This window comes from Antennarius striatus, chromosome 12, assembly GCF_040054535.1.
Source record: "Antennarius striatus isolate MH-2024 chromosome 12, ASM4005453v1, whole genome shotgun sequence".
NCBI classification, from domain to species: Eukaryota; Metazoa; Chordata; class Actinopteri; order Lophiiformes; family Antennariidae; genus Antennarius; species Antennarius striatus.
The window spans coordinates 6,970,783-6,998,113 of record NC_090787.1 but is presented as its reverse complement, the minus strand read 5'-3'; the positions used below and the strand labels follow the sequence as shown (position 1 = coordinate 6,998,113).

General features: G+C 37.5%; 1 protein-coding gene across 1 annotated transcript; it reads right to left on the bottom strand.

The window, feature by feature from the left end:
• Positions 1-1,899: 1,899 nt before the first annotated feature.
• On the bottom strand, positions 1,900-16,189 carry LOC137605544 (polycystin-1-like protein 2). Its single transcript, XM_068330295.1, has 28 exons — positions 16,076-16,189; positions 15,694-15,834; positions 15,422-15,546; positions 14,774-14,894; positions 14,425-14,556; positions 13,595-13,708; positions 13,287-13,401; positions 12,355-12,545; positions 12,048-12,278; positions 11,826-11,927; positions 11,265-11,443; positions 10,966-11,112; positions 9,788-9,987; positions 9,466-9,695; positions 9,134-9,335; positions 8,691-8,937; positions 7,746-7,980; positions 7,496-7,592; positions 7,283-7,417; positions 6,817-7,002; positions 6,186-6,516; positions 5,869-6,002; positions 5,570-5,697; positions 4,878-5,038; positions 3,795-4,005; positions 3,045-3,146; positions 2,810-2,941; positions 1,900-2,546 (listed from the first exon to the last, which is right to left on the bottom strand). Exons 1-28 carry the CDS (start codon positions 16,187-16,189, stop codon positions 2,373-2,375), a joined length of 4,617 nt encoding a protein of 1,538 aa, XP_068186396.1. The 3' UTR covers positions 1,900-2,372.
• Positions 16,190-27,331: the final 11,142 nt, after the last annotated feature.

Genomic DNA, 27,331 nt, shown 5'->3' with positions numbered 1-27,331 from the left:
TTTTTTTTTACTATCTGTTCATTTATTATTAATATTTTATTTTTATTATGTTCATAAATTTTGACTTTTAATGTACTTTTGATTCTTAAACTGTTTTATTTTTATGATTTTAGTTTCTGATTTCAATGTCTACCTTTAAATCATCTGTAATTAATTTTTAATGTTTTGTGCTGATTGTATTTCTGTGACATTTTGAAGAACTTTTGAATTTGCCTTGTGTATGAATCATGGTATACAAATGAACTTGCCTTGTACAGACAGTCTGCTCATGTTGAAGAAACATTTCATTACAAACTGGGACTTTGAGTCTCCCACAATGTTTACAGCTTGTAAAAGGTGCCATATCAGTGGTCAGCCATTGGCACATACCTGTTATATTGGACATCAAGTAAGGATGGATGCAGTGCATGAAAAAAAAAAAAATCACCGTTAACTGCTCGGCAGAATGTCAAACGCTGGATTTGGTTGTCGCTATGTTTGTGTATATGGGTTTGTGTGTATGTTGTGCATGCATTTTTGTAGTTTTACAAAATCCTATAATTGTCACAAAACAGGATCTTTGTTGTTCATGTGCCTTTTCAACCTCAGAAGGGGCTGTAAAAAATTGAGTGTCTCTGTTCCGGTGCAAAATGCCTTAAAAAAAATTCTAATCCTGTTCTAGTTGTCCTCCTTTTCATTCATGTCTGCTGATAAAAGTTTGTTTTCAAACCACCTTTTCAGTGTCTTTGTAACATTCAGCTGTCATTTAATGGCATGAGAGGCACAAGACACAAACTCCATATATAATACACAAAATCCGGCTTTGTGAAAGACTGCAATTGTCACGCATTATCAGTTTATAGCATTCTACTTTACAAATGAATTTTTATAAGATGATTGGATTCTATCCTCATGCATTACAGTCAGGTTTCTGTCTGGAACAGAAATTATTTTAAAAAGCAAAATAAGCTACATAATAATTTATCCATAAGTGTTCTATCCATATCCATTCTATCTGTAAGTGTTAATATTTTATTACATCCCATGAAGCGGTGATGAATTGTAATTGTCAGTGTTTGTGATTTCATCCGTCCAAAAAATATCTTCATAACCGCTGCAGATAGAAAAATGAAAGAAAAAACACATTGGTCACATCTCAACTTTTGTACATTTTTTTTTTACACATATCTCAGTAACAGGATAAGATAGAAAGATGAAACAAAAGGTGTTCTATTCAGGGAGACAAGGGGAAAATTATATCACATCCTTGATCTTGACCCTTGAGGGAAGTAAACAAACAAGCAAACAAAACATGTAAATGGACTGAAATCAAATGCAGCAGGGTGCGGAAAAACACCCTTGTTTACTGTTCACTCTCTTTAAACCCATTCTATTGCAAATGTCACAAACAGTGACATAGTTGCTTATTATGTGAATCACATACAGCACAAGATGTGACATTTAGGAAAACTACCTAGAACTGCGAGTACTAAAGATGGCTTTCATTGTCCAGCAGCCACAGAAACATATGTTTTCCCTTTACCACTGTAATTTTGGATGGAAATGTGTCTGCGTGATAAAGCAAATGTCTTTTTCTCCCATTGCTTGTCAGTGGATGATGATATCTAAAGAGGGATTACCAGAACAATGCGCCCCAGAGCGCCATTGGGTGAAGTGCTGCAGCTGAGCGCAGCTTGAAATCTGATCATGTGGAGTTTGTTGGAATAAGTTGTAAATGGTTCAGTTGTTCTTCTGTTTAATTTGTCCCCGAACAGCTGCTGAATGTTTGCTCATGGTTTTTTTTTAAAGTGTAATTTTTGCTGATGCCAAGTCAATCTTTACTCAACTGCTGTAGATGTAAAACCTGATAAATCAGCACCGTCTCTGACACAGAAAAAATCCCACTTTATTTGACCAGGCATAAAATGTTAAAATACATAATGAAAGTGCAGAATAAAATTATGCATTAAAGCAGAATCAATTCATATACTTATTTATCTTTTTAATTAAATGATATGAAGTTGATAATGTTTTTGCTCTAGCAAAGTCAAACACGCGTTTACTGATTTCTTCTAATCATGCAGCTTTTTTCAAGTGAACTGATCCGTTGTCTGCTGATATCCTGTTATTCTTTGTGCATGCTCGTACGATTGATGAGAAAAACACCTCTATGAACAAAAATATTCTCATAGCGTACCTATTCAAAACAAGAATAAGGAGTAAAATTCTGTGTCTGATGACAATAATCTACCACAACAAAATATACAAAGCAGTACAGCCTGTTCCGACCTTAAATGGGGAACAAGCATCAAATAACAAAAAGGAACAAATGAGTGAGTTGAATTAGCTGTCAAAAAATATTTAGTTGCCTCCACAAACATTCATATGTAAACTTAAAGCTTGTTGTCACGTGTCTGCAAATCATTTTTCAGCATATTTTTGCTGTTCAGGTCGCTGGTCCTGCTCTCCTTAGGCCCAACGGAACCCTTTGCATTTTTATATCCCATTCCAAAAAGACTGCAGATTTTCTCCAGCATCACATCTACAATCTCCTCTTCATCTGAAGGCTGGAAGAGATACGAGATGACATCATTTTACAGGGTGAGAAGAAATATTGGAACGATGTTCTCCAAGCTTGCAGTCTTTTTACTTGTTAACTAGCAGAAGATGAAACTGTGCAGCAGATGAAGGTGAGGTCCACTTTTAAATGAAGCTTCTAAAATTTTTTCATAATGAAAAGATAGCTTAAAAAACAAATTAATAAAGGGCACCACCAGGCCCCTTTTTCAGTGTTTTTGGAGGTAATCTGTAAATACTGGGGTAGAATTACCTTGTGATGCATTTGCTCCTGATTGAAGGCGACGAGAATCACTGAAACGAGTAGATTAAGCACGACAAATGTCATGAATACAATACAGGAACCAAAGAGTAATCCACCCAAAATAGGGCTGCAGTTCAAAACCTGGAAACAGAATAAAAATACTTATTTTAACTTCATAGTTTGCATTTCTGTGGGAAAATACAAATCATATTCAAGCACCTTGCGTTGTGATGATCTCACATACCTCGTCATAGTCGAAGATTCCAATCTGCAAACTTATGACGGTCACCAGAGCATCCGCCAAGGTTTTATAAGAGGATATCTTCCAGCCATAAATCACATTGCTCTAATAACAAGTAAATAATAGACTGAGGTAATGTAGTCTGCATTATATTTATTTATATGGCATCAGTTTAAATATAGAAAATATATACCAAAAATTTAAAATTTAAAACCCATCTGTGCAACACTTACTGACGTGAAGCCAACACGGGACACCCAAAAAAAAATGGCTCCCTCACTCAAATGGCTGCTCTATTTGATGGCCACTGGACTTCAGAGTCTGTCTACATCCACCATGAATTTGGATCTTGGCGGTTACGCTCTAAAAATTTCTCCAACACTTGTCAGAATTTTTAGTTTCATGCTTCTGTAATCAATTTTGGAACATGATGTCCAGAAACTGTCAAACAAGCTTTCCGACCTAGTTATGCTGTTCTCCCTGACAGATGTATTACCTAAATCATGTCAGAAATCCCTGCAGAGACTTCTGTAAAAGATGCAAAACTATACAAAGGTCCTTAGGTTCTTGACTGTGCTGCAAACTGGCTAGAATTAAAGTACTGAACTACTTTAATACTAGCCAGATTATTACTAATCTGTAATATATGATCGTATTATTTTTATTATTTTATAATTTTCAGTTCCTCAGAGAATAAACTTCATACTGTTGTACAGGATCTTGTCAGATCTCTGTAAAGTAGCTGGCACTCACCACGATGGAATATGCCACCAACATGATAACTATAATCAGGAGAAATCCAGATATGTCACTCCAGGCCCGCCGCAGCGTCGCAGAGATCATGTTCATCTTTGGATTCAGGCGGAGCAGGTGCCACAGCTTGACGGAGGAGAGCAGGACCAGGAAGGCGATCAGATATCGGAGCTGTGAGTCTGCCGTGGCTGTCTCGAAAAAACTGGCGAACCTGTGAACACAGTATAATGGTGTAATAAATATACCAAATAATGCATCAAAGACACTGTGAAATGATTAGAGGAGGAGAGCAATTCAGGGCCGAAGTCTCACTCTGTCATCATTAAATGGTTTTTAGTGCATTGTTGTTTTCTGACATGAACTTGAGATTTTTCATACCACACAAGCCCAAGCATTGAACAACTTCCTCCTCTGTGCACACATGTTCATTTTGTTCTGAAAATTAGGGGTGGTGATAATGACTGTCGTTCTGATGCAAAAGAAAATGATTGCACTCTTGACCGTCACAGTTGCGAGCTTTATAATATGTAAAGGGAAGATAATTTACTTAAATACAATGATTCACAAAGCACAAGCACTTTGAGTGTTCTGAAGGTTGTAGAATAGTTATTTTTCTCACTCAGTCTGACAGCAATCTGGGCTTAATGTACTGAAGCATATATCTGCATTAAAAGAATTAAGGAAAAATGACAGTCAAGGCGAACTGCACTGGAATGTGTACTGCACCTTACTCTGATGTATTATGCACTGTTGCATGCTGGTAGTTGGACCAGCTGTAATTAGGTGCACATTCATGATGTGAACTTGTTGGAAGAAACAAAATGATCATCTGAACAACACTTCATTTTCAGGATTAATCCTCTGCTGACTGTGATCCCATGGCAATAAATTAAGATATTTCATCCTAGATTAATGTGGAGCACCGATTCTCCCTTCTATCCATAAATCAGGAATCGAAAAGTGTCTAAACCTGAATTTAACGCTGTTTACCTTTGAAGCTTGAAGCTGCAGGTTTGACATGTACTGTACATTGTCATGTAATGCACACGAAGGATAAAGCATGTTAACATGTGTTTGTCTCACTGGTCTTTGTGGTTTAGATAATAATCCATATCCCGGTCGCCCAGCAGGGTCCTCTTAGTGAACAAGGCCACAGCGCTCCAGCTTAGCAGGATGATGGACAGTTCAAAAAGGTTCCACACACTGCTGAAGTAAGCCCACTGCAGCCGCCTCATTAATTTACCCTTTGAGGTAAAGTAAAGAGAGGATTATCACAAACAGTAAAGCTTGATTCCACCAATAACAAGCGAGACAGTGGTGAATCTCTCATTAGAGACTTTTTAAAAAAATTGATGTTATGTGTATTTATTCGATTCTTTAATCTAAAATACATAGCCATAATTAGAATGGATCAAATTTGTGTAAAATCCTTCTGACACCTTATCAAACTTATGCATATGTATATAAATATGCAATCTTATTATAATAAATACAAATCTACTGTACCGAGAAAAGCAAAGAAGGAAAAGAAAATTTCTATTTATCCTGCAGAATAAATCCTTCATACCAGGGATGTGTTCTGGATAAAGGGTTAGAAAAGAAACAAGCAAAAAATAAAAAGATAAATAAATAAATACTGCTCATGAGCTGAATGGACAAATGAGAGCTGCCTTTTAGAGGAAACATCCCCAACTGCCTGATTAAATTGGATTCAAACACACGTATTGTTAACAACTGACCAAACAATTTTATGTAGCATTCCTGTCAGCACGTACCTGCAGGAACATATAATAGAGGATAAAAAGTAAATATATGAGCTCAGCAGCCCAGACGAAGATGTGAAGACCTCCAGGTGAATGATAAAGTCGAATGCTGTGCAGCTGGCTGCTGAGCTGAAATGCTCCTGCAAACCAGAATAATTCTGTTTCAGCACAATCTAACCTCCCAATGTAACAAACTCTTTACAACTGGCTCCAAAAATCATCTTCAGCAAAGGTGTTAACATTTGAATGTTTGGCAAAGATGTGACTGTGGCATGATGTTTTCTCTTATTATAGAAAAATCTCAACCTTACCCGTGGCTGCAGTTTCCAATATGAACGTGACGATGCAGAAGAGGTTCACATTGGCATTATAAACAGTGAACTCCACAAAGATCACCCTGGTGTACACATCCATCCATTTGTTCCTGAGCAGATACTCAAGAGTGCTGTCAATAAAGAATGTAAGGATCTGTTAATGTTAGGCCCTTTCACATTCATGTGTTTTTAATATTTATACGTTGACTGATTTAATAGAACTGAGCGTCTATGAGTCGACAAAGGCCCCAGAGGGAAATGCAAACTTACGTCCCAGTGAAACAAGGAAATCATGTTTTTGCTAAAGAACGCACCTGCTGGCGTTTTGTAAATCGGGGCCGAGCTCCGTTGCGAAGCCGCCTCCCCTGTACAGGGCTGCTTTGCCCCACACAGGGTAAGCCCTGAGTTGTGCCTGGGACTGGTAGCTCCATGGGCTGGAAACACCCCCAGAAATGTTAGACCTCACAGAATAGTTCCAACCAGGGTCGTAAGAGCCCATGTCCTCCACCTCCCACGAGTATGGAGCACGGCAGTCTGGCACAAACTGAAACATCGGGCCAGCGATTGCACAAGACTTCTTCTTCACTCTCAGCTGACGAAGACGAGCATTACCCACCAGTTTAGAGTTTCCATCTGTGATAAAACCTAAAACACAGCATTTTTATATTTCTCATTGAGTAAAGCATCTTATTAAAATTCAACATGAAAAGATTTTTAAAAAAACACACACACATAACTAACCTAGACATGTGTTTTTCTTGAATAAAAACAACTTGTTTCGGGTGTAAATATTCAACAGTTTAGACTAACCCATTATTTTTGTTAAAAAAAAAAAAAAAAGTAACAAATGATTCACAATTCTCTAAAAGTATGCTGTCTGTGTCTGTGTCCAGAGACAGAGAGACAGAACCACTGACATTTACAGAAATAATCATGCATATTCACCTGGATAGTCTCCAAAAAGATTACTTAGCAGAGACGTTTCCGCCCAAATGAACACGTCTCCGAGACCCATGCTGTCTGGTATATTTTCCGTGAAGCTGTTGCGGATGTGCTCATTCAAGTAAAACGCGTTGGGGTCTCTTTGGCCGTATGCCACCAGCAGCAGCATCCACATAAACCCCATGTAAGCTGCAAAAAAAGGGCACAGTTGTTCTCCAAATGACATCCAGGAATGACAACGGTGAGAAGTTAATAAAACAGGTGTTGCAATATTTATTCCTCCACAGTAAGTAATGATAATTATGCAATACATCAGGATGGTCTATGATTGTGCTGTCAGGTGCTGGAACACCTCGTGTCAGACCAGGCTTTCAGTTCTGGTTAAAGCTATTGAATTTTAATTGACTTGATGAAAGCACAGATCTTTATTAAAATAAAGTATAATAATCAAACATTGTTTTTCACTTACTCAAAATTTCCATGAGAAGGGAAAAAGCCTTCTGTTCCAGAATCCTCTTCCTTCTCATCCTCTCAATGTCGGCGGGTGGAGGAGGCTTGTAGATACTGCTGTCCCGTCTGACTGTTTGCTGGTCCCTGAAATCACCTATGGGACCAGAAACTGTTTCATTAGTTTACAAGTTTCAGATCATAAACGTGGATTCATAAAGTGTATATATTTTACCTGTATTTCTGGTGTTTCCTACAAATTCCACATTTTGATAGTCATCTTCTTCTACTTTTTTTATTACAAGTGCAAAGAAGAGCGCAAGACAAACAACCTGCAAAAGAGGCATGAATCTGATTTATCGTACAGAACGATCACCGACGAAAGGTTTGACTTGTAGGGAATCTCTGAAATTATTCACAATAATCCACACATCGATATGCAATTTGTGATGACAGTCATACAGAGGATGGAGGCAGTTTGTCACCTTCAACGGCTGAATGATGAGAAGACTCTGAAAAAAGGAAACAATCATGGATATCAGCCAGCTAATGGACCGCTTCTTCCCAAATTTCAATCCGTAGAGCATTGTGAAGTATCCTGCTACAACACTGGTGGCAATAACTAGCAGCCACCCAATAAAGATGAACCACCAGGGGAGTCCTCCATGACAGCAGAGCCTTTTCTTCAGACTACTTTTGGTGCGCTCTGTTGTGTTCAGCCTGTTATAGAAATTTATAGTAAGCATTAATAGCTGTTTTAGGAGGAAAATTTCCCTTTTTAAAAAAAATCAAACAGCTTCATTCAATTCTAAATCATTTTCTTCATTATTGTGAAAATTTCAATCCATTATTAACACATCTATATATATATAATGACGATATGCTAATTAAAAAAACAATAAATGCTGAAATTTAAACTTGCTGGCAAACCTTAATTTGATAATTTCTGTATTTCAAACACAACAAAAAATAGTTATTATCATTATTAAAACTTATTATCTCTGCCTTCTATCATCTTGCTAATTTAAGGCAACTCATTTTCACAGAATTACCTCTTTCTTGTTATAAATACTGAGCACTTATAACTCTATGTTGGATTCCATTACTGTAATTGCATACACAGAAAAGGAGTTTTCAAAGGCTTGAAATCTGTGATAAAAATATTGACTGGTATCATTAAATTGAAGACCCTCACCAATTACTACAAAAATAGATTGAAGTGTTCACTATTAATTTCATCATTCTGCTTTAATGGAAAACCAAAAGTTATTTAATTATTATGAAAGGCAAGTTAATACAAATGGTTAGATGAATAAAATTATTATCTTTTACTTCTACTTTTACTTCTACTTTTAGGGACTGGTATTAAATTAAAAATAAATATACACAGTTCATATACAAAAGGTTAACAATGTAAATAATGAGTGTACTTCGTCGTGGGACATTCATCTAGGTTTTCACTGCTGGATTTGATGATCTGCTCCTCCAGGAAGCCCTTCATGTCCTGGACTTGCTGTACAGCTTGGCTGTAGCTGTGAGGGTTGTGGAAGCCAGAGGGTCCCAGAAGACACAGCTCTTTATCGATTTGACACAACTGCCGGTACAGATACTGGGCTTTGTTGCTCTTCATCTGAATGCTCTCATCTGTAGAACCAGAGGCCAAACTCTCACTGCCCTCTGAAAATGTACAAAATGTCCATTATGTAACTGTAACTGTGATGTAAGACTGCATGCTATATGTAGGAAACAATGATAAGCATACAGAGTTTCAATTTCATTACATCACCATCACCCAATGTTATACATTCTACACAATAAAGACTTAAATACTTCGTAATGTCACTGTATGTATTCTGTATCTTAAGGTGAACACCTGTGAGCTGAGGCTGAACAGGAAAACTCTGACTTTTAAACTGGGAGGTGTCACTGGGTTTGTTGTTCTGTTTGATGAAGTCATCTACCGCAGAGAGAGCAGCATTGATATCATCTTCCTGTCCAGGCCCAAACCAGGGCTCTGTGAATGGTAAGTTGCTTTTTGCGCTGCTTGACAATGAATGGGCAATTCTTGCGATATCCTAAGAGAGAGCAGGTGACAAAACGTTCTAATTGTAGAATGTAGCCATGATTGCAATATTGGAACTAACATTTTCATTGTAATATATAATATCGGTAATTGAAAGGACTGTCACTAAATGATATATTTACCATTATGACAGTTTCTAAAGTGACATTGACATCCATATTTTTGGCTGGTGTCTCTGAAGAGCTGCTTTGATCAAGGGCCTCTGGTTTTGCTTTTACTCTGTTCTTGCAGCAAGAAGTCTCCCTTCGGCGAGTGTTTCTGAAGATACTAACGATGAGGATATTGATGGGGAACATGATGAGAGAACTCTGAATGCCAATCATAAATTGTTGCAGGGTAAACTCAAAGTGACCTGGAAGCAAAGAGAAAAAGTGAAATAAAGGCAAAATGATTGGCCAATATCAATACGCTTTCCTTTCATGACTTTAATAAAATATGTTGTACCCAGGTCCAAGGTCTGCTCAGAGGGGTCTGTTGGAATGCCATAAAACATGATGCTGGTCAGCATGGTGCAGAGCAGAAGAGAAAAGCAGCAGGAAACTCTCTGGACACAAGTGAAGGGGCTGCTGGGGGGTCGACTAATCACGGAAAACCAGAGGTGTCCATCACTGAAATCCTTACACGTCCTTGTGAAAAATAAATTTCTGAAAAAAAAACAAAAAAAAAAAACAACCAACCACCAATCATGCATAATATAAAAAATATCTAAAATTCACTGAAGAAAACCAATTTATTTTGTAGCACATTTGAAATCCCCCGTCAATCACTGCTGTGCCTCTATTTCTCTCTGATACATAAAGTCATGTGACGTCTGCCAAACTGATTTGTCAGGACCACGTCAGTCGTCACCGTGATAATGTACAGTATGTTTACTGTTTTTCATGGGGTTATATTGCTTGTGGCTAGTTCGGCTTTACTTGTGTTTCTTGATTTAGTGTGAAGAACATGTACCAGAACACAACTTGACTTCACCTTCAATCTTTTTCTTTTGCGAGGATATTTAATGCGGAATTGCTCAGAAAACTGTATCCCAAAAGTGTGTTAATAGGGAAGCTAATCTAAATGCAGATGAACCAAACAGTCCATGGCCATTACATTGTGCAGTTCACACTTACTGCATAGTGGTAGATTAAAGCAAAACACTTCAATTGCGTTTGTGTTAAAAATCAATGTCTAGTTCAAAGGAAAGTGTAAGGAACAGCCATTCATTATCGAGACACTACCTAATTTTGAAGTGTAAAACCCAAAGGTTAAGGGTCACACCACCTCATATAAAGAAGAAATCAAAATAGAAGAGATCAGTTAAGCAACAATGTGAGAGAATGTTAGAAGCCCTGGAAAAATATGAGGAACTAAAAAAAACAGCATATATAACCCTACTGACTGAAGCTGTCGAGTACGATGATCAGGTCATTACAGTTCATATGTATTCATCTCCATGTGGTTATTGTCTAATAAAATAAATGGTTTAGGTTGATTTATATTACGCCTGCTGGAATTGACATTTTATTTGTATTTGACGCTCTAACAATTCCTTTTAAAATATATAGTTATTTTTACATCAGCTGTGTACAAGTGTGCACACATTTTCCAGGAAAGCACCTCCATGATTTGTTACACACCTGAACCTTTTCAAATCTGTCTCTGTTGAAACAGGGAACAATTTATCAAGGGAGCAATCTCCCATGTTGACGGCCAGCCAGGAGTTGCACAGAAAATGCCATTTCTGCTGCGTTTGTAAATCCTCCACCATGACATTGCCAACATACCTAGAAAAATATCATATGAAAATGTATCAAAACATTCGTAGTGACGTGGTTGATAAACGGGCCTCAAATTAAGGAAAATTGTTTTCCCAGTATTCATTGAAAAAAGGATGAATCCACAAGGTCAACTCGTGTCAACATTGTGTTTTGCCTACCAGGTAGGATGGCTGCCTGAGTTGTTGTGCCACAGTCTGATTCCATGCAGGTCTCCCAATGAGTATGGAGCAGTTAGCAGAAACAGATCCACGGCTCCTTTCTCAAACACACGTTTCTTTGAATCTGTCAGGTAATGTGGTTCGCTCTTTCTGTCTGCACCCAGCAGAGTTATTATCACCTTATACAGTAAAAAACAAAAACAAAGTACATGATAAGACAGAGCTGAAATAAAACCACTTTCCAACAATCAACAAAAATCCACAATTAATCCAAGAAACCTTTATGAGTGTCATCAACGGACATCTTTGTTCTTTATGTGATTCAAGTCATTGATGAATTAAAAACTTTAAAGAAGTGGCGTTATATGTAATTTTAAGTTAATGTCGTTTTTAGAATGCAACCAAGATGCATTTGACCAGATCTTTGATATTTCAGTAAGATTCTGGTAAAATTCTCGTTTTGATTGTCTCTTATTAACCATATGATGTTTTACGTATTTTAATGCCTGGGTGTGGTTCTCTGCGGAGGCTACAAGCATCTCTAAATGAAAAACCATTCACTTGAGAGGAAGTGGAGGCTCCTCTTCGACGCCCAGTGCTGACACAAAGCAGGTAGCGGTACTCATCAGTGGGATCATTGTCCTCAAGCACAGTCACCTTCACCTGAACACAAGCCAACAAAACAAAGTCATTTTCTTTGGAGTTTCATTTAGTCAGTGGAAAAATTGCACTTTGATGCTCTGTATTCATCAGTTCTACTCAGGTTCCTCCAAATGATCTTACCTTAGTTGCATCTTGAACATCTTTTCTTCGTGCCCAAATGAGCACCAACAGATAGGCTCCAAAGAGAGCCCCGACAAAACAAACAACCACTGGATTGTCAGCAAACGTCGCAAACAGTTCAGCACTGCGTGATGGATCCACAAGGTTGGGAGTGACAAAGAAACTGCTCCCAAAGAAGGTGAGGTGTTTGCAGAGGCACTGGGTTGCTAAAGATGAGGTCTTAATGCCAACCTTGGAAGACAACATTTCCTTTCCTTAGAGCAAAAGGCAACACGTTGGGAATGAATGAAAGAATAACTCTACATACCCTGCATCCGTAACTATTCCAGTCCAATACCGATTCATCCCAAAATTGACACGCAGCCATGATGGGAGTTATTGATAAACTGGCATTGATGGATTTTATTCCTGGGCCAACTATGGGCCTTACTACAAGGTAGTGCACTCCGCTGTTTCCCTTCAAATCCTCAGGTCCAAGTATCCAAGTGTATCTCTCCTCTGTAGAAGACATAAAGCCACATCTCTAATCAGGTCAGCCAACAGCTGCCAGTGAGCAAACACCTTTATTACATCCCGTGAAATGGTGATGTATTGTAATTATCAGTGTTTGTGTGTTTGTCCGTTTGTCCGTCCGCCCATCCGTCTACCAAATATTTTCACAACCGTTACAGATAGAAAGATGAAAGAAGAAGCACATTACTCGGGCGGCAAAGGGGATGAAAATGAGATGAGGACCTGGACCTTGAGAAAAATAGGTCAAGGTCAAATTTCAACTTTTGTACTCATCGCGGATTTTTGGAAGGCAGTCACGTGATACCGTACGCACATTCTATTGGCTCAAGGCATTCGGAGGTGCGTTACGTTCTGTGAGTCTCGCATTTCCATTAGACACAAAAGTGCTTTAAGCAGTCAATAAGAGTATGGAAAAAGGTAATACAGATAGAGGGTGGTTTAATATCAGTATGGGGAGGGTTCATAAACGTTTAAATTTTTGTGAATAATAAGACAAATAGTTTGTCACCATATCGCAGAATTCATTAATCGCATGTGGTTCCTGGAACGCATTAACGGCGCACTGTATACCATTTTAGGTACACATCTCTGAAACCTGATGAGATATAATCACTAAACAAAAACCAACATTTTCAGGAAGACAGAGTCACAAAAATGTGTTGGTCAGGGTAAAATGTTGAATTCAGGGGTGTTGCGGGATGTTGCAGTCTCTGACTGCCTTGTTACCTTGTGTTGTTCCCTGATGAGGCATCTCAGTCATTGCTACATGATTTGAGTCAGTTGGGTAGTCCATATAACCAAGGAACAGTTTAAACGGTAAGGGATCGATTGAAGGCACCATCTTTGATCGGCAAAGTAACAGCAGCAAACATCCAGACGAGTAAAGAGTGAAAGTAACAGTGAGAGACTTTAGATTTTGCTGTTACAAATGCACTGGCTGAACAAATGATAAAAACAATTTGTTAGAATTGAAAGTGATTTGGAATGAAAATTTGTTGGATTCTCCTGCAAATCACAAGTGGAACTGAAACCACCTTCAATATGAGTGTTGTGTTTGCTGAAGAGAGGTCTATGATTGTCGTGCTGTAGTTCCCTAGGTCCAAAAGAGAGGTTTTCACCTCCTCACCGACGGGCCTCGGCAACAGAATCTGTGGACAAGGAAGAATGCCGGCAAGTAGATCCCAATGAAGGATTTTGTTTAAAGACATAAGATAAGAAAAATCCTGACTGCATACAAATAGAATATGTTTCTAACTATATTAATACAAAGAGCATATAGACTGGATGGAGTGCTCTGGATACAAATCATAGTCTTGAATAATGTTCCGAGTAGAATATGTTGATTTTATATTATATTATATTATATTACTTGAACAAATCACATTAAAACATCAGGTACACAAGTGCTAAATAAACAACCAGTGCTTTTTTGCCACTTTGTGTAATAGAAAATGGTAAATACACAAGTTGCCATTGGTTAAAAAATTTAAAAAGCAAATCCATTTTAAATTAGCATCTTTTATTCATAACTGATTAGTAGCAAGTGGGAATCTGTCCTGTTTTGTTGCTTTTAGGGGACATAATTCCACTCCAGCATGAACAGAAACATGTTACTTAAACATACATGCAACCAAGAACAGAGTATGCACCATTAAGCAGTCTTGAACTAACATTTTGAATTCAAACATTTTGAATTCAATATAATAATTCATGATAATACTTTCATGACGCTACTTGTTAAAAAAACCCCACTGAAAACTAGACTTTCAAGTTGAAACTAGAGTCTACGTGCAAAACATAAATAGGGTAAACAAAAAAATCCAACAGAGTGCAGTTTATAGTTATTACTTCATTATTCACTTACCTCAATATCTTCATTTAAGTTCTCCACGACAATATTTGAGCCATCTGTCTTCGAGAGGGATAGTGCTCCTATCACACCACTGATGTTCCCTCTCTCGTTCCAAGAAAATGGATTTTTATCCAAACTCAGCATCTATAAATGGATTTGAGGAGGAAAACCTATCAGGACCTCAGGCGTGTTCGATGGCACAGATATAAAATTAACTGTAATCTACGATAAACGCTGGAGCCTACGTATATTGTGGGTACCAACTCACATTTCATCAGTCCGTTAATGTTTGGCTACATAATGACTTCAGTAATGATGGTGTTTACAACATACACAACACCCAGCACTCATACTGACTTACTCTTATATCGACAGGTTCAGCTGAAGGAAGACTATCAGGTGGTAACTTTGGAAGAGAAAATGAAGGGCAGGAGCAATTGGCAATATGTACAGACTTGGTGTGCAATCTGTCTGGTGTCAGCCTAAGGGAAAAGATATTTTAGTCTATTAGCTCTAAATAAATTTTGCTTGTAATATGTTAATGCTCTTCTCTAAGCCTACTGCAGAATATAAAGCAGACCGCTTCACTGAGGTTGACTGAAAAACTAATAAGAAATGCAAACAGACAAACTATGCACACAAAGGCAAAAGGTCTGCATGATAGCAATAGCTGTTTAAAAATGTATGATGCCTATTGGTTCAGGTGTACTCAGGTCCAAATCCAAACTAGTGAAACCATGCTGTCAAATTCATACCAGCTATGGATTATAATTACTTGATAATTGCTTTGGAGGATTCTCTTGGAACATCATATAAACAATGTTATGTAGATAGAATCCATGTTTCATGCGGTTTATCATTACAGTATCAAGTTTAATCTTCTTTCCCATTTCCATAAAACCTGTGGCTGGCTGTGGCTTCACATGTATAGATGTACAGAGAGTGGCATCTGTCAGAACATTTCCTCTATTTATTAGGTGTTACTGCCACAGCTCCTAGTCAAACTTACCGATTAACCATCAATTTCACATGAGCTTCCCGGATGATGGTTGGTTCCTCATTAGCAGTTTTAAATGCTAATAGTGCGCTCTGCACATTGTTCAAAGAAGCAAGGAGGGCATCTGAGTTGTTTTTCTACAAGATAAAACCAGATACTAAAAAATAGGCTTGTTGTCTTTTCAATCTGTGTGCTCTGAATGAAATCCAGTTGAAAAACAAAATTATTGAAATAATTGAAAATTATTATGAAAATCTTCCTGGGTTGAAAACTGCAAAGTAAACACTCACATTAGAGGGAGTGTCCAGGATACTGCTTATTGCTTCCACGATGTTGCTAGCTGCTGTGTATATTTCTGCGATATTATTTGCTTCCATATGTAGGAGACTTAAACTCAGATTTTCTGACAAGAATGATGCCTCATCCTGAAAGCATCAATAATCAAAGACATTTCTCATTACTTCTTTGTATTTGCAAACATTATCACACAATTCTGATATTGCTCCTTCAACACCTTGTTTAAAATACACATCTGGGAAATATGAGTCTAAGCCACACATTTACATGAGTTATCCTAAAAGAACCACTATACATTTACATAAAATCACAACTGACTTGTTTTTCCACTTCTATAATGCCGTTGTTGTGGGATTCAATGCACATTACCTTAGCAACAGTGTTGAGTTCACTGCTCCTCTGGGTCAAAGCAGAAAGTGTCTTTGCCATCACATGTACGTCATCTAGAGTTCCAGCTGGGGCTTCTTGGACTGTGGCTACCATTATGTTCAACATTTGCTCACGGAGCTACGAGAGACATATTTTATTTTTTATTCAGGTTTCATGTATGTAGACAAAATTTGTTTATTACTCAGTATGGATTTAAAAAAATTAGCTAAATAAACTGTTTTGGACGTTTCACTACTCGACTCATGTCGTTAATGTCCCTGTTCAAGTCCCTGCAATTTTTTTTTTTTAAAGCGCTCACCCTAGTATTTGGAGGCATTGTCCATCAGTAAATGCTTATCAGCACTTTCACTGTAAAGATGACACTCCAAAATCCAGCTGCTCAACTGATGCTTTAAGATTTTCCGGATAATAATTTTTGCAATAAGCCTCTGATATGATAACACAGCAGAATGAGGCAAATACTTTAAAGGTCCATATTGACTTTGTGTCCGGTACATTGATTACTGGTTTTCAGTGTTTATTAGGTAGATTGAAAAACAAAAATACTAAAAATTTAATGACTTATAATGCAGAAATTTCTTCTGCATTACATGGTAGAAGTGGTTTGTGTATTATTTTTATAAGCTTTGAAATGACGGCATCAGCCAGTCACAACATGCAAAATGTCCCTGAGAACAGTAGACCTCTTGATTGATCATCACCTGCTTATTGTGACAAACATTAACCTATAAAGACAAATGCAACTTGGAAACCTTGTTTGCCTCAGGCACAGACATGTCCTTGAGTTTACAGCTAAAAAATTCCACTACACCACTTGGAATAAAACAATAAATTTAATTTGCACAAGACTGGAGTTACTGGACTGATGCTGCTTTCATAGTTTTCATAGTACAAAAGTTTTGAGCAAAGTTAATGTCCCAACTTGTGTTTGATGTTATTTTCTTTATTGAATTGGATAGTTTGGTCCCTGATTGATGGAGTTCTGTGAGTTTCCATAACCTGACAAATTAAAAGAATTTAACAGAGCAAAAAGAAAACATATGTTTCTGTGCAAATGTGATTTTTTTTTTTACATTGAATAGGTAATAAATTTAGACATGAAATGAGATGAGATGTACTTTATTGATCCCAAACTGGGAAATTTAAAAAGTTATTTAACATAATAAGATAGAGTTATTTAACATATTAAAGAATAGTTAATATGAATAGTTAGTTATTTTACATTTATTTTAAAGTTACATTACAAATATTTATTAGTTACACCTGGCCCTTTGAGGACAACCATTATGCTGATGTGGCTCATGGTGAAAATGAGTTTGACACCCCTGTACTAGAGCATGGGAACATTCACTCTTTTAGAGGTGTGCATTTAACATTTTTGTAATGCCTTTAACTCTTAAATAAATAGACAATAGAAATGTGGTGCATCTCTGACCATATGCACATTCACAGCTAAGTGTAGATTGGATGTGGGTTTTGTTTTTTGTTTTTTGGTGTACTAGTGGGGAGAATATATTTCAATTATGGTTAGTTAGAGAAAGTTATTTGCTGCATTATCAGCTGACAATTTCCACAACACGAAAACCTGTTACAGAGTCCTGCTTCTGCAGTCTAACATATTGGATTGATGTAAATGTGAAACTGTAATTGCAGTTACCTCTTTCCTTTCAGCCTGAGTGAATTCAACAGTTTGATCATTCACTATATTGGACACAGAACAGATGAATTGTCCCACAGATTCTACTGACAGTAGACCACTTTCTTTTAACTGAGCCACAGCACCGTCCACTGCATCCTTAAAATCATCTACTGTAGAGCTGGAGGCAGTTGTGGGATCAAACACCTTAAAAGAACAGGTTGCTTCATCACAACAGTGTAATATAAATTTAGAACTTTGTCTTATTCTATCAGAGCCCACTTTTCAACCTTGTGTGACAAACCTGTGTAGTTATAGTGGTGCTAGCTACAAAATCTCTACTCTTTGCAGTTGCTTTGATCATCAGTCTATAGTCAGAATTCGTTTCTCCAAGAGGAAGAAAGATGGTCTTCACTTCATTGTTGTCACTACAACGAAGATGTTGGCCTGAAGAACATAAGTGACAGTAGATGAACCAAACCTCTCATCACAATAATGGGTTAGCAAAACTAAATTACTCACCCTTGAATGTCTTAAAACAATATCGGCATTCAGAACAAGGAATGTCAGTGTTGCAAGTGATTTTGAAAGCATCAAGGACTGTTCCACTCAGTGGCGATATGCTACACTTGAGTCTATCCAAACTGTTGCTGGTTGATGGTGAAGATGCGTCAGGAGTGCTGGCGGTGCTGTCAGTGTCACTGCTGGGAGTGGCTGCAGCAGTAGGTGTGGTGGTGGGACCGGTGGGCGTGGTGGAAGTGGTGCTGGTTGGAACTGACTTTATGGTATATGAAATGTAATGAGTAGTTGATTGCCCTTTGTTGGAAAAAGAAAAGAATGGTGAGTAAGTATGTGGTATATTGTGGTATAACCCCCGCCCCCTCCCAAAAAAAAAAAGTTTTAATTTTTAAAATATTTTTTGAAAGTGAAACAGCAGATTTGATAATTCCTTCGAAGCAATTCTGTAATGGTGTGGAATTCATTCCTAAATTATTTAAATGTTATCTTTAAGTCAATATGCAATGGATACACACTGCATCAGTAATCTATTTTATCTTCCACCCTATTTTGCATGATTGGTACAGAATAATAAATGGTCTGGAAGTCCAGAATGTTGTGGAGGCCAAGAAATGATCATTCATAGATCAACTTCAATATTAAGTGACAAGTTTAAACGCACCAAAAACCGTCACCACTGTCACATCCTGATCTTTGGCATCTGAAAGAACCTGATGTCTCACGGTGTATTCAGTCCCGCCAGTCTGCACTTTTTCAAATGGGTTTGACTCTGCATCTTCGTAACAGCTCTTTGTTTCCATCTGTAAAAAAAAAAGAGTAACAGGAAAATGCATTACATCAATGACAAAATAATTCAGCAGCATCTGATCTATGGATTCCAAACTGTTCATAATAAATCTATTAGACTTACTTTCCATTTGTTCTTGTTGTTTTGTTCGATGTACCACACAATATTTGAACAACTTTCAGCTTGACATTCAAATTTAAGTTTTACATCTCTCTCAGTTTGCACGTCGCAGCCTTCGATACACGTGAGTCTATGGTAAAGCAAGCAAAAAAAAAATTGATTAACATACTGCTGAATAACTGTTTAAATCGGTGCAGTTAAATCAATAATGTAACATAACAAAACTGTGTTTTAGATCTGACATATCTGATTGCTGTGTAATGCTAATCATCATAGCAACTATAAAATAATTACAAATAATTGGAGAAAAAAACCTCAGCATTAAAAACATCAATTACTTTGCTGTATTTGACATCATTGGAGTGAAGGTGATGCAGATGGACTCAGTTGGACCATCATCATCATCATCATCATCATCATCATCATCATCATCACTGTTGTTGCTGTCATCACTGGTATTGCTGTCATTGCTGTTGTCACTGCTACCGATGTTAGTGCTGTCATCGCTAGTATTGCTGTCACTGCTGTCCTCACTGTCATTGCTGTTATTGCCGTCATTGATGTTATTACTGTTATTGCTGTCCTCACTGTTATCACTGTTGTTGCTGTCATTGCTGTTATCACTGTTGTTGTTGTCATTGCTGTTATCACTGGTATTGCTGTTATTGCTATCATTGCTGTCATTGCTGTTATCACTGTTGTTGCTGCCATTGCTGTTATCACTGTTGTTGCTGTCATTGCTGTTATCGCTGTTGTTGCTGTCATTGCTGTTGTTGCTGTCATTGCTGTTATCACTGGTATTGCTGTTATTGCTATCATTGCTGTCATTGCTGTTATCACTGTTGTTGCTGTCATTGCTGTTATCACTGTTGTTGTTGTCATTGCTGTTATCACTGGTATTGCTGTTATTGCTATCATTGCTGTCATTGCTGTTATCACTGTTGTTGCTGTCATTGCTGTTATCGCTGTTGTTGCTGTCATTGCTGTCATCACTGTTGTTGCTGTCATTGCTGTCATCACTGTTGTTGCCGTCATTGCTGTCATCACTGTTGTTGCTGTCATTGCTGTCATCACTGTTGTTGCTGTCATTGCTGTCATCACTGTTGTTGCCGTCATTGCTGTCATCACTGTTGTTGCTGTCATTGCTGTCATCACTGTTGTTGCTGTCATTGCTGTCATCACTGTTGTTGCTGTCATTGCTGTTATCACTGTTGCTGCTGTCATTGCTGTCATCACTGTTATCTCTGTTTTTGCGGTCACTCCTGTTATCTCTGTTTTTGCGGTCATTCCTGTTATCACTGTTGCTATCTGTAACTTTTAAATAATACTTGTTAAATTCAAATGGCTGTGGAAGACAATCTTCTGTAATGGTGTAAGTCGGTCCCTCAGAATTTCTTTGACATGTACAGGGGTTTTCTGCGGACCAAAGAACAATGAAAACCATTATATTACTATAATAACAAGCAAACTGCTGATATAAAACATTTAATTAAAAGTTCAAATTTTTAAAACTAACCATTTGCCATAAGTTAATCTCGGTGCTTCCTAGACTCAAGTCATTCATCAACGAACCTCTTACTGGTCAGACAAAAATGCATCTAAAGATGTTCACAGTCTTCTGGACAACCAAGCACAGCATTGCATTCCTAGGACACAAGATTACTTGTGGTCCCTTGAGTCCACTAAAGTAGAATGGAGAGCCAGAACCCTTATTTATCAGTGTTCTCTTTTGTAGCCATATCATCCATTTTTAGTCTAGGAGATGCCGTCTCTATGTTTGAACGTTAAAACTTGTCTTTTAAGTTAAGCTTGACAGATAAGACAGACTCTGTCTACCACCAAGCCATGATGTTATTAACCTACACTGCCTCTAATGCACCGAGTGTCCTCCATTCTCTCTCCTTGTCTGCACATCAATCTCTAATCAGTTCATGTAACTACTCAGCATCCTCCCTTCAGTCATTGTGCTGTCTCATGTAACAGATGACATTATTTTTTATTCTTAATCAAATATTATTATTATTTATTACTATTATTATTATTATTATTATTATTATTATTATTATTATTATTATTATTATTATTATTATTATTATTATTATTATTATTATTATTATATTATGTCCATCAAGGAGATGGAGTAAATTCAGTGGTCCAGTTGAATTTATGGCTGAATCAACATTAAAATAATACAATAACTGTATGTAAATTCATGAAACAAGCACAAAAAAATTGATCTTACAAATCATTGAATTGTCAATTGATGAATTAAAAACAGTAAAAGAAAGAAAATTCTCACTGCATTCCCATTTGTATCGTCCATCCTGAGAAGAATCTCCATTAATTGACAGAATGATTCTCTCTTTCTTATCTACTGAACTTGATGGACTTGCGATAATTGTCAGCGAAGATCGAGCAACTCTAATATGTTTTTTTTTCTGAAAATGAAAATAAGAGATTGTAAATAATGTGCTGCATTATGGAGGGATAACGTCATCACAAAAGTAGGAGGTTTTTGATTTTACCGGTGAATCATTTGCACAGGATGGAAGGATGTCCACTTCCTTTTCTGAGAAGAAGACATTCCATGCTCTTACTTTTACCTGTGTGGATCCTATAGAAAAACATTAATGTGTGAAAACAGCTGCAGTCTGCATATGTAAATTATTATAGGTAAAGGATGCATTTTTTGACTCATACATGGCGCCATACCCTGAATCCGATGTCCAATGCTAAAAATTTCCTTCCGTGCTGTCATTTCTCTGGTCACAGAGAGTGAGCTATTGCCTCCAGTGAAGGAGAAGAGAAGTCTGACAGGTAATCCCCGTTCCAGGGAAACAACAAGAGTAATATTTGGGGAATCTGTGCAGTTATCCATATCTGTCAATAAAGAGGCCTGAAGGCCACCAACTCTCTCCAAAACACACATCTGCAAATGCAAATGATTTTTTTTTAACGAACATTCTTTTCATAACATATTATGTATTACATGTAGTAATTGTAAAATAACAGAAGACAAAATGGACATTCATATGATACACAAGTATAATCACCACACGAAAATCAGTGTTACAGTTTAAGAGCTCACACTTCACCTTCACTGGAATGTTATGAGTACCCTCGATTTTAATTTCTTACATTTTATATACAAGGGGCTGACATAACCTTGAATCCTGTATAAAAACATGACACTGCTGACGCACCACTTCTTCTGTATAACTTCATATTGATATTTTGTATCCTTATCATGTTAAACAACTCCATAGTGTTGCTTAAAAATATAAACTTAAAATTATATTTTTTAAGATGAGACGTGAGATAAGGTGTGGCAGTATAGTTTGACAAATGTAGCTCTGATTAAAAATGAAATTCCATTATTAATACCTGCAGGTATGTAGACACTGAAGGTGAGACCATATTAGATGCACGAAATGTCAGTTTGTGGCAGCCGGGCCCAAGCTGCTTCACAGCGTCTACAGGAATTGTTGTGTTCTGAGGGACATTTCCTCTGACCACAGAGAAACCAGACAACAACATCTCACCACTCTGGATTCTATAGGTCACATTTGTACCTGCAGAGAGGACAATAATGCAATAGTTTTAACAGTGTCAGTTCAAGGAATACTTTGACCAGATACACTTGAAGAATTATCTTCTTCGAACACACCTGCATTTAGTCCAAGTTGAATTTGGAGTGGCTCTCCGTAAAGGGCTCTGCAGTCGGATGCAGGAAACAACAGGTTCCCAGCATAGCACAAGATGACATCAAATGCTTTAATGGGCTCTTGAATGGTGATAACTGACCGAGCTGCAATTCTTATGTCATGGCTGGTACATTCAACTGCCACGACAAATTCACCTGGATGACTATACCTGTGCACCATGCTGCTCTCTGACCTGAGAATGAAAAGTAATATCAATTATTTGCATGTACCACTTGAACACACTTGAATTCAACAAAAATATTTTCCATTTTTCCATTTCTCCACTTAAATTTTAAACCCATTACATCGTCATTATGTTTTGATCTCGCACGAGTTTCTCGTGACGAGACTCATGTGGTGGAAAGTTTTTAATACAATAAAATAATACAATAATATAACAAAATAATATAATTTAATTGAACCAAAGATCTGGATTGTTGTGTGTGTCATATTATTCAGCTCTTGTGAAGGTGGCCCCAGGATGTCTCGAGGTCATGAAGACGCTGCATGAAAATAATTCCTGTTAGACCATATTTGGAAATGCTTGCATGACTGTGGATTTCCTTGGAAGAAGTTAGACACTGACAGAAGCGGCTAGCCAGATCATTTCATATGCTATACCTGAAATTAGAATGTATGTTTCTGCACAGGGTCATCCAAAGAATGTCTGCAGCAGATCCTCACAGGGTTCGCATGACTAATTATATTATGTCATCAAATAGTTTTGTGAAACTGTCGACTTGATATTTTTGGTAACGTCTGGAGGTCATGACGTACCAACTGAAAGCCCGTAAAGAACTGGTTGAAAGCAGATGGGCCGAGGTTAATACCTCCCCCTAGTCACACCTTTAGGGTATAAAAAGAGATGTGATCCATTTTCTAGTTTGTACTTGAAGTTTTTTTCCTGTACCCAGAGTACTCTGCAACAACACACCGGAGGACTTTTTCATCGTCTCCAGAGCTCTCATCATGCTTAGATAAGTTTTTGTTGAACTTGTCTTTTTGTTGAACCTGTCTGTCAATATCATCGATGATGTTATTGGACTCATACTCAACCTATTGATGATATTATTGTACTACTACTCAACCTAAACATGACTTGAATGGACAAATAAATATCTTGTATTTTACACTGTCTCCTGTCCTTAAGAAAAACGAAACCCCACCACACTCACCTGTGTGATTCTGCCTTATTAAAATCGACCAAACAGCAACACAACATCTGCTCGTTTCACATGCTGCAGTGAGAGCGAGGAGTTAGTTAGAGCCTCCAGAGCAAACATAAGCTGTCACCTATGCTTGGAGAGTGGTGTTAGATTTCTCTGTCTGTTCAAGGACTGAGAGGACTGTAATTTCATCTGTGATGAATGAAAAGCAAAAGTGAAAAAAAAAAAACGTGTTCACATTCTTCTTCTTTTCTAAAACTGTTTTTTTTTTAAATGACTACCAGTCTTTAACATTTTGATAAAATGTATTTTTTTCCTTTTACTTAAACAGTTATGACGTTGTTATTAATAAAAATCACTTAAATTAACAGTTTGTTTAGTTTTTATATTGTGTACAATCAGCAAAACTCAAGCCACGTGTAAGCTTCTACCGTATATTCTGTTAGTACTATTGGGATGTTGGGGGGGCACAATTTTTTTGTTGAAGCACATTACATGGATGCACTACTTTCTTGGGGTAGAAAGGAAAAAAAACATTTACTTTTTTTTAATGTATAAAAACAAATTTTGAAGAATAAATGCAGAGATTGTCTAATTTAAACAGCAATTTAGTTGACAATATGATTAAGTTAATGATCATATTATTGATATATTGCTGGTAAAATTACAGCTCAACAAATGAGGCACATTAAATACTAGGGTTATCTTTATGCTAAATCATTAACAGTTCTCTTGATCACTGATTCCCAACCTCTGTGCTGTGGCACACTAGTGTGCTGTATGAGAATGTCAGGTAAATTAAGGGAAATAATCCAGTCTAGTGTCTGTGCTATAATCTAAATTCCAGTGACAAGCAGAGTAATGTAACACTCTTCCATATCACTGGACGGCAGCGTGTCAGCAGCAGCATGTATTTGATTTCCCTGTCATTTTGAGACAAGAGAATTTGTAACACATACCAAAGTGGCAGTGACAGTGATGGAGAAGTTTTTCCAAAGGAAAATTCTTAACACTGAAGTAGTACTAACAGTGCTATGGTCCCAAATTAGCTTAAACAACATTTCTAAATGAAACACCCCTCATTTCAAAACTAGAAAGCAGACCATTTTATTAGTCTACATATTATCTAAGTCTACTGAAGTAACAGGCAACTTTTATGAGAAATGCCTTAAAGTTGAATGAAAGAGCCATCAAAGCCAAACTTTCTCAACTTGTATCTAAAACAAAAGAGTTGTTAATGCTTCCTGCCTGCAAAGCCATTGCAAATGAGATACTGGCCCTGAAGTGGTCAGAGAAATAACCAAAGTCCCTCTCTCAGATAACACAATCGCCAGACTTGTTAATGACATGTTTGGACACATTGAAAGTGTTGTTTTGGACAAGATGCAGATCAATGAGAAATTTGCATTGCAACTTGAAGAATTCCCATATATTAGTGGATACATTCAATTTGATTTTTGTGAATGGAGACGCCATCAGAGAAAACTTTTGATTGTACATGAAATTTGTCAGAAAAAAAAAAAAGAAGAAACCTTTTGGGTTGCATTGGAATATCTTGAACAAGGAGGCCTTACTGTATGTTGGAGATACAAATGAAGGGCCCAATTATGTGCTTGCAGGTGATGAATGTTGTGTAAGACTGGCTAACCTAGCAGATACTTTTCAGCATCTCATCGAACTGAAGGCACAATGCAAAGCCGAAATCAAATTAAGCCTACGAGTACAGATAAAATAAACGGATTTTGTTGGACTTCTGGAAAACAGCGTGTGGAACGTACCAACCTTGACATGTTCCCACTCTCCAAGAAATGGGAAGATGTCAACTCTGCTGCATTGTGTGAAATGATAGGTAAACATTTGAAAACTCTTATTGTTGTTCAGCCTTCATTGAATGTTGTGACTGGGTTATGGACCCGTGAAGTTCAGCATCAGCTGTTGGAAAGGAATTGACCTTGTACAAAGAACTAACTGAACCGAAACAACCCTGAACTTTAAAGCAAAGCTTTGCTGATCTACATTTTGACAGTTTTTGTTTGAGTATTGTCAAGGAGTTCCCCATTCTGCTCACCCTCCATGTATGAGAAGCAAAACCCTTAGAAATTCTAAATACTCTCTTCTATTTGTCTGCCAGGTAAAGTGTCCTTGTCCGGTTTGAAATGATTTGAATTTTGTGCTAGCATGAATTTGGTGAAGAAAATTTAAAAGGAAATTGTGAAATATCCTGACCTTGATTATCAAAACCATCAATCTTTAATTTGATTTGTATTTTAAACTTAATAAATTAGCTGTAGTCTGTATTGGCTACTACTCACCCCTCTTGAGTATTTAAAGAAATGACATGGCCATCTCCAGTACCCAGCTTGCAACTAATAGTCCTTTGGGTCAGATGTAAGAGCCGTTTCACACCGATGGAGACAGCTTCAAAGATGGGAGCCACAGAGCTGACTGACAGTCTGAGTCCTGGTGGAGAAGATGAGCAGAAAAGTGATCGTGTTCTGCAAGCAACAGAACTTTAGGTGGGCGAAGTGAGATTAGTCCAGGACAATTTCTCATTCACTTCAGATTCAAAAGACAAATGGTAGAATTATCGAGAAGGCCAGTATGAGTAAGACCATAGATCAAAGCTAGTGCATAGGTAGATCGAAGCACTAGCTTTGATCTACGGTCTCACTCACACTGGCCTTCTCCCTTGTCTTTCTATCTTATCCGGTTCCTGAGTGTACAAAAGTTGGAATTTGACCTTTGAATTTGAGCCAGAATTCTAGAGTTCTAGAGCCAGAATTGAAATTGTGTAATTAGAGGCCTACCCTCTTTGCAGCGGTAGACTAAAGACAGGTAGCTTCCCAGCTCAGGACAGAGTTCTCCAAAGGAGTCCACGACTTTGGTGATCTGACAGACCTGATGGCCCCCACAGTGACCTGGAAAACATATACAGTAATCAACAACTAATGACACCCACAATGGAAAGTTTCATCAATGACCATTATATATACAGCAGCTCTGTATGTGAAGCTCTGTCGAAACTCATCTAAATCTGCCTATTATTACCACCTGAAAAGCATAGCTGGAATTAAGGGTTTTCTGTCTTGAAAAGACACAAATAAACGTCATGCTTTTATTTTTAGTAGGATAGATTACTGTAATGGTGTCCTTACAGGTCTACATAAAAAATCAATCAGGCAGCTGCAGCTGATCCAAAATGCTGCCGCCAGAGTCCTTACAAACACCAGAAAACTGGACCGCATTACTCCAGTCCTTAAATCACTACACTTAAGTCCTGTGAGTCAAAGGATAGATTTTAAA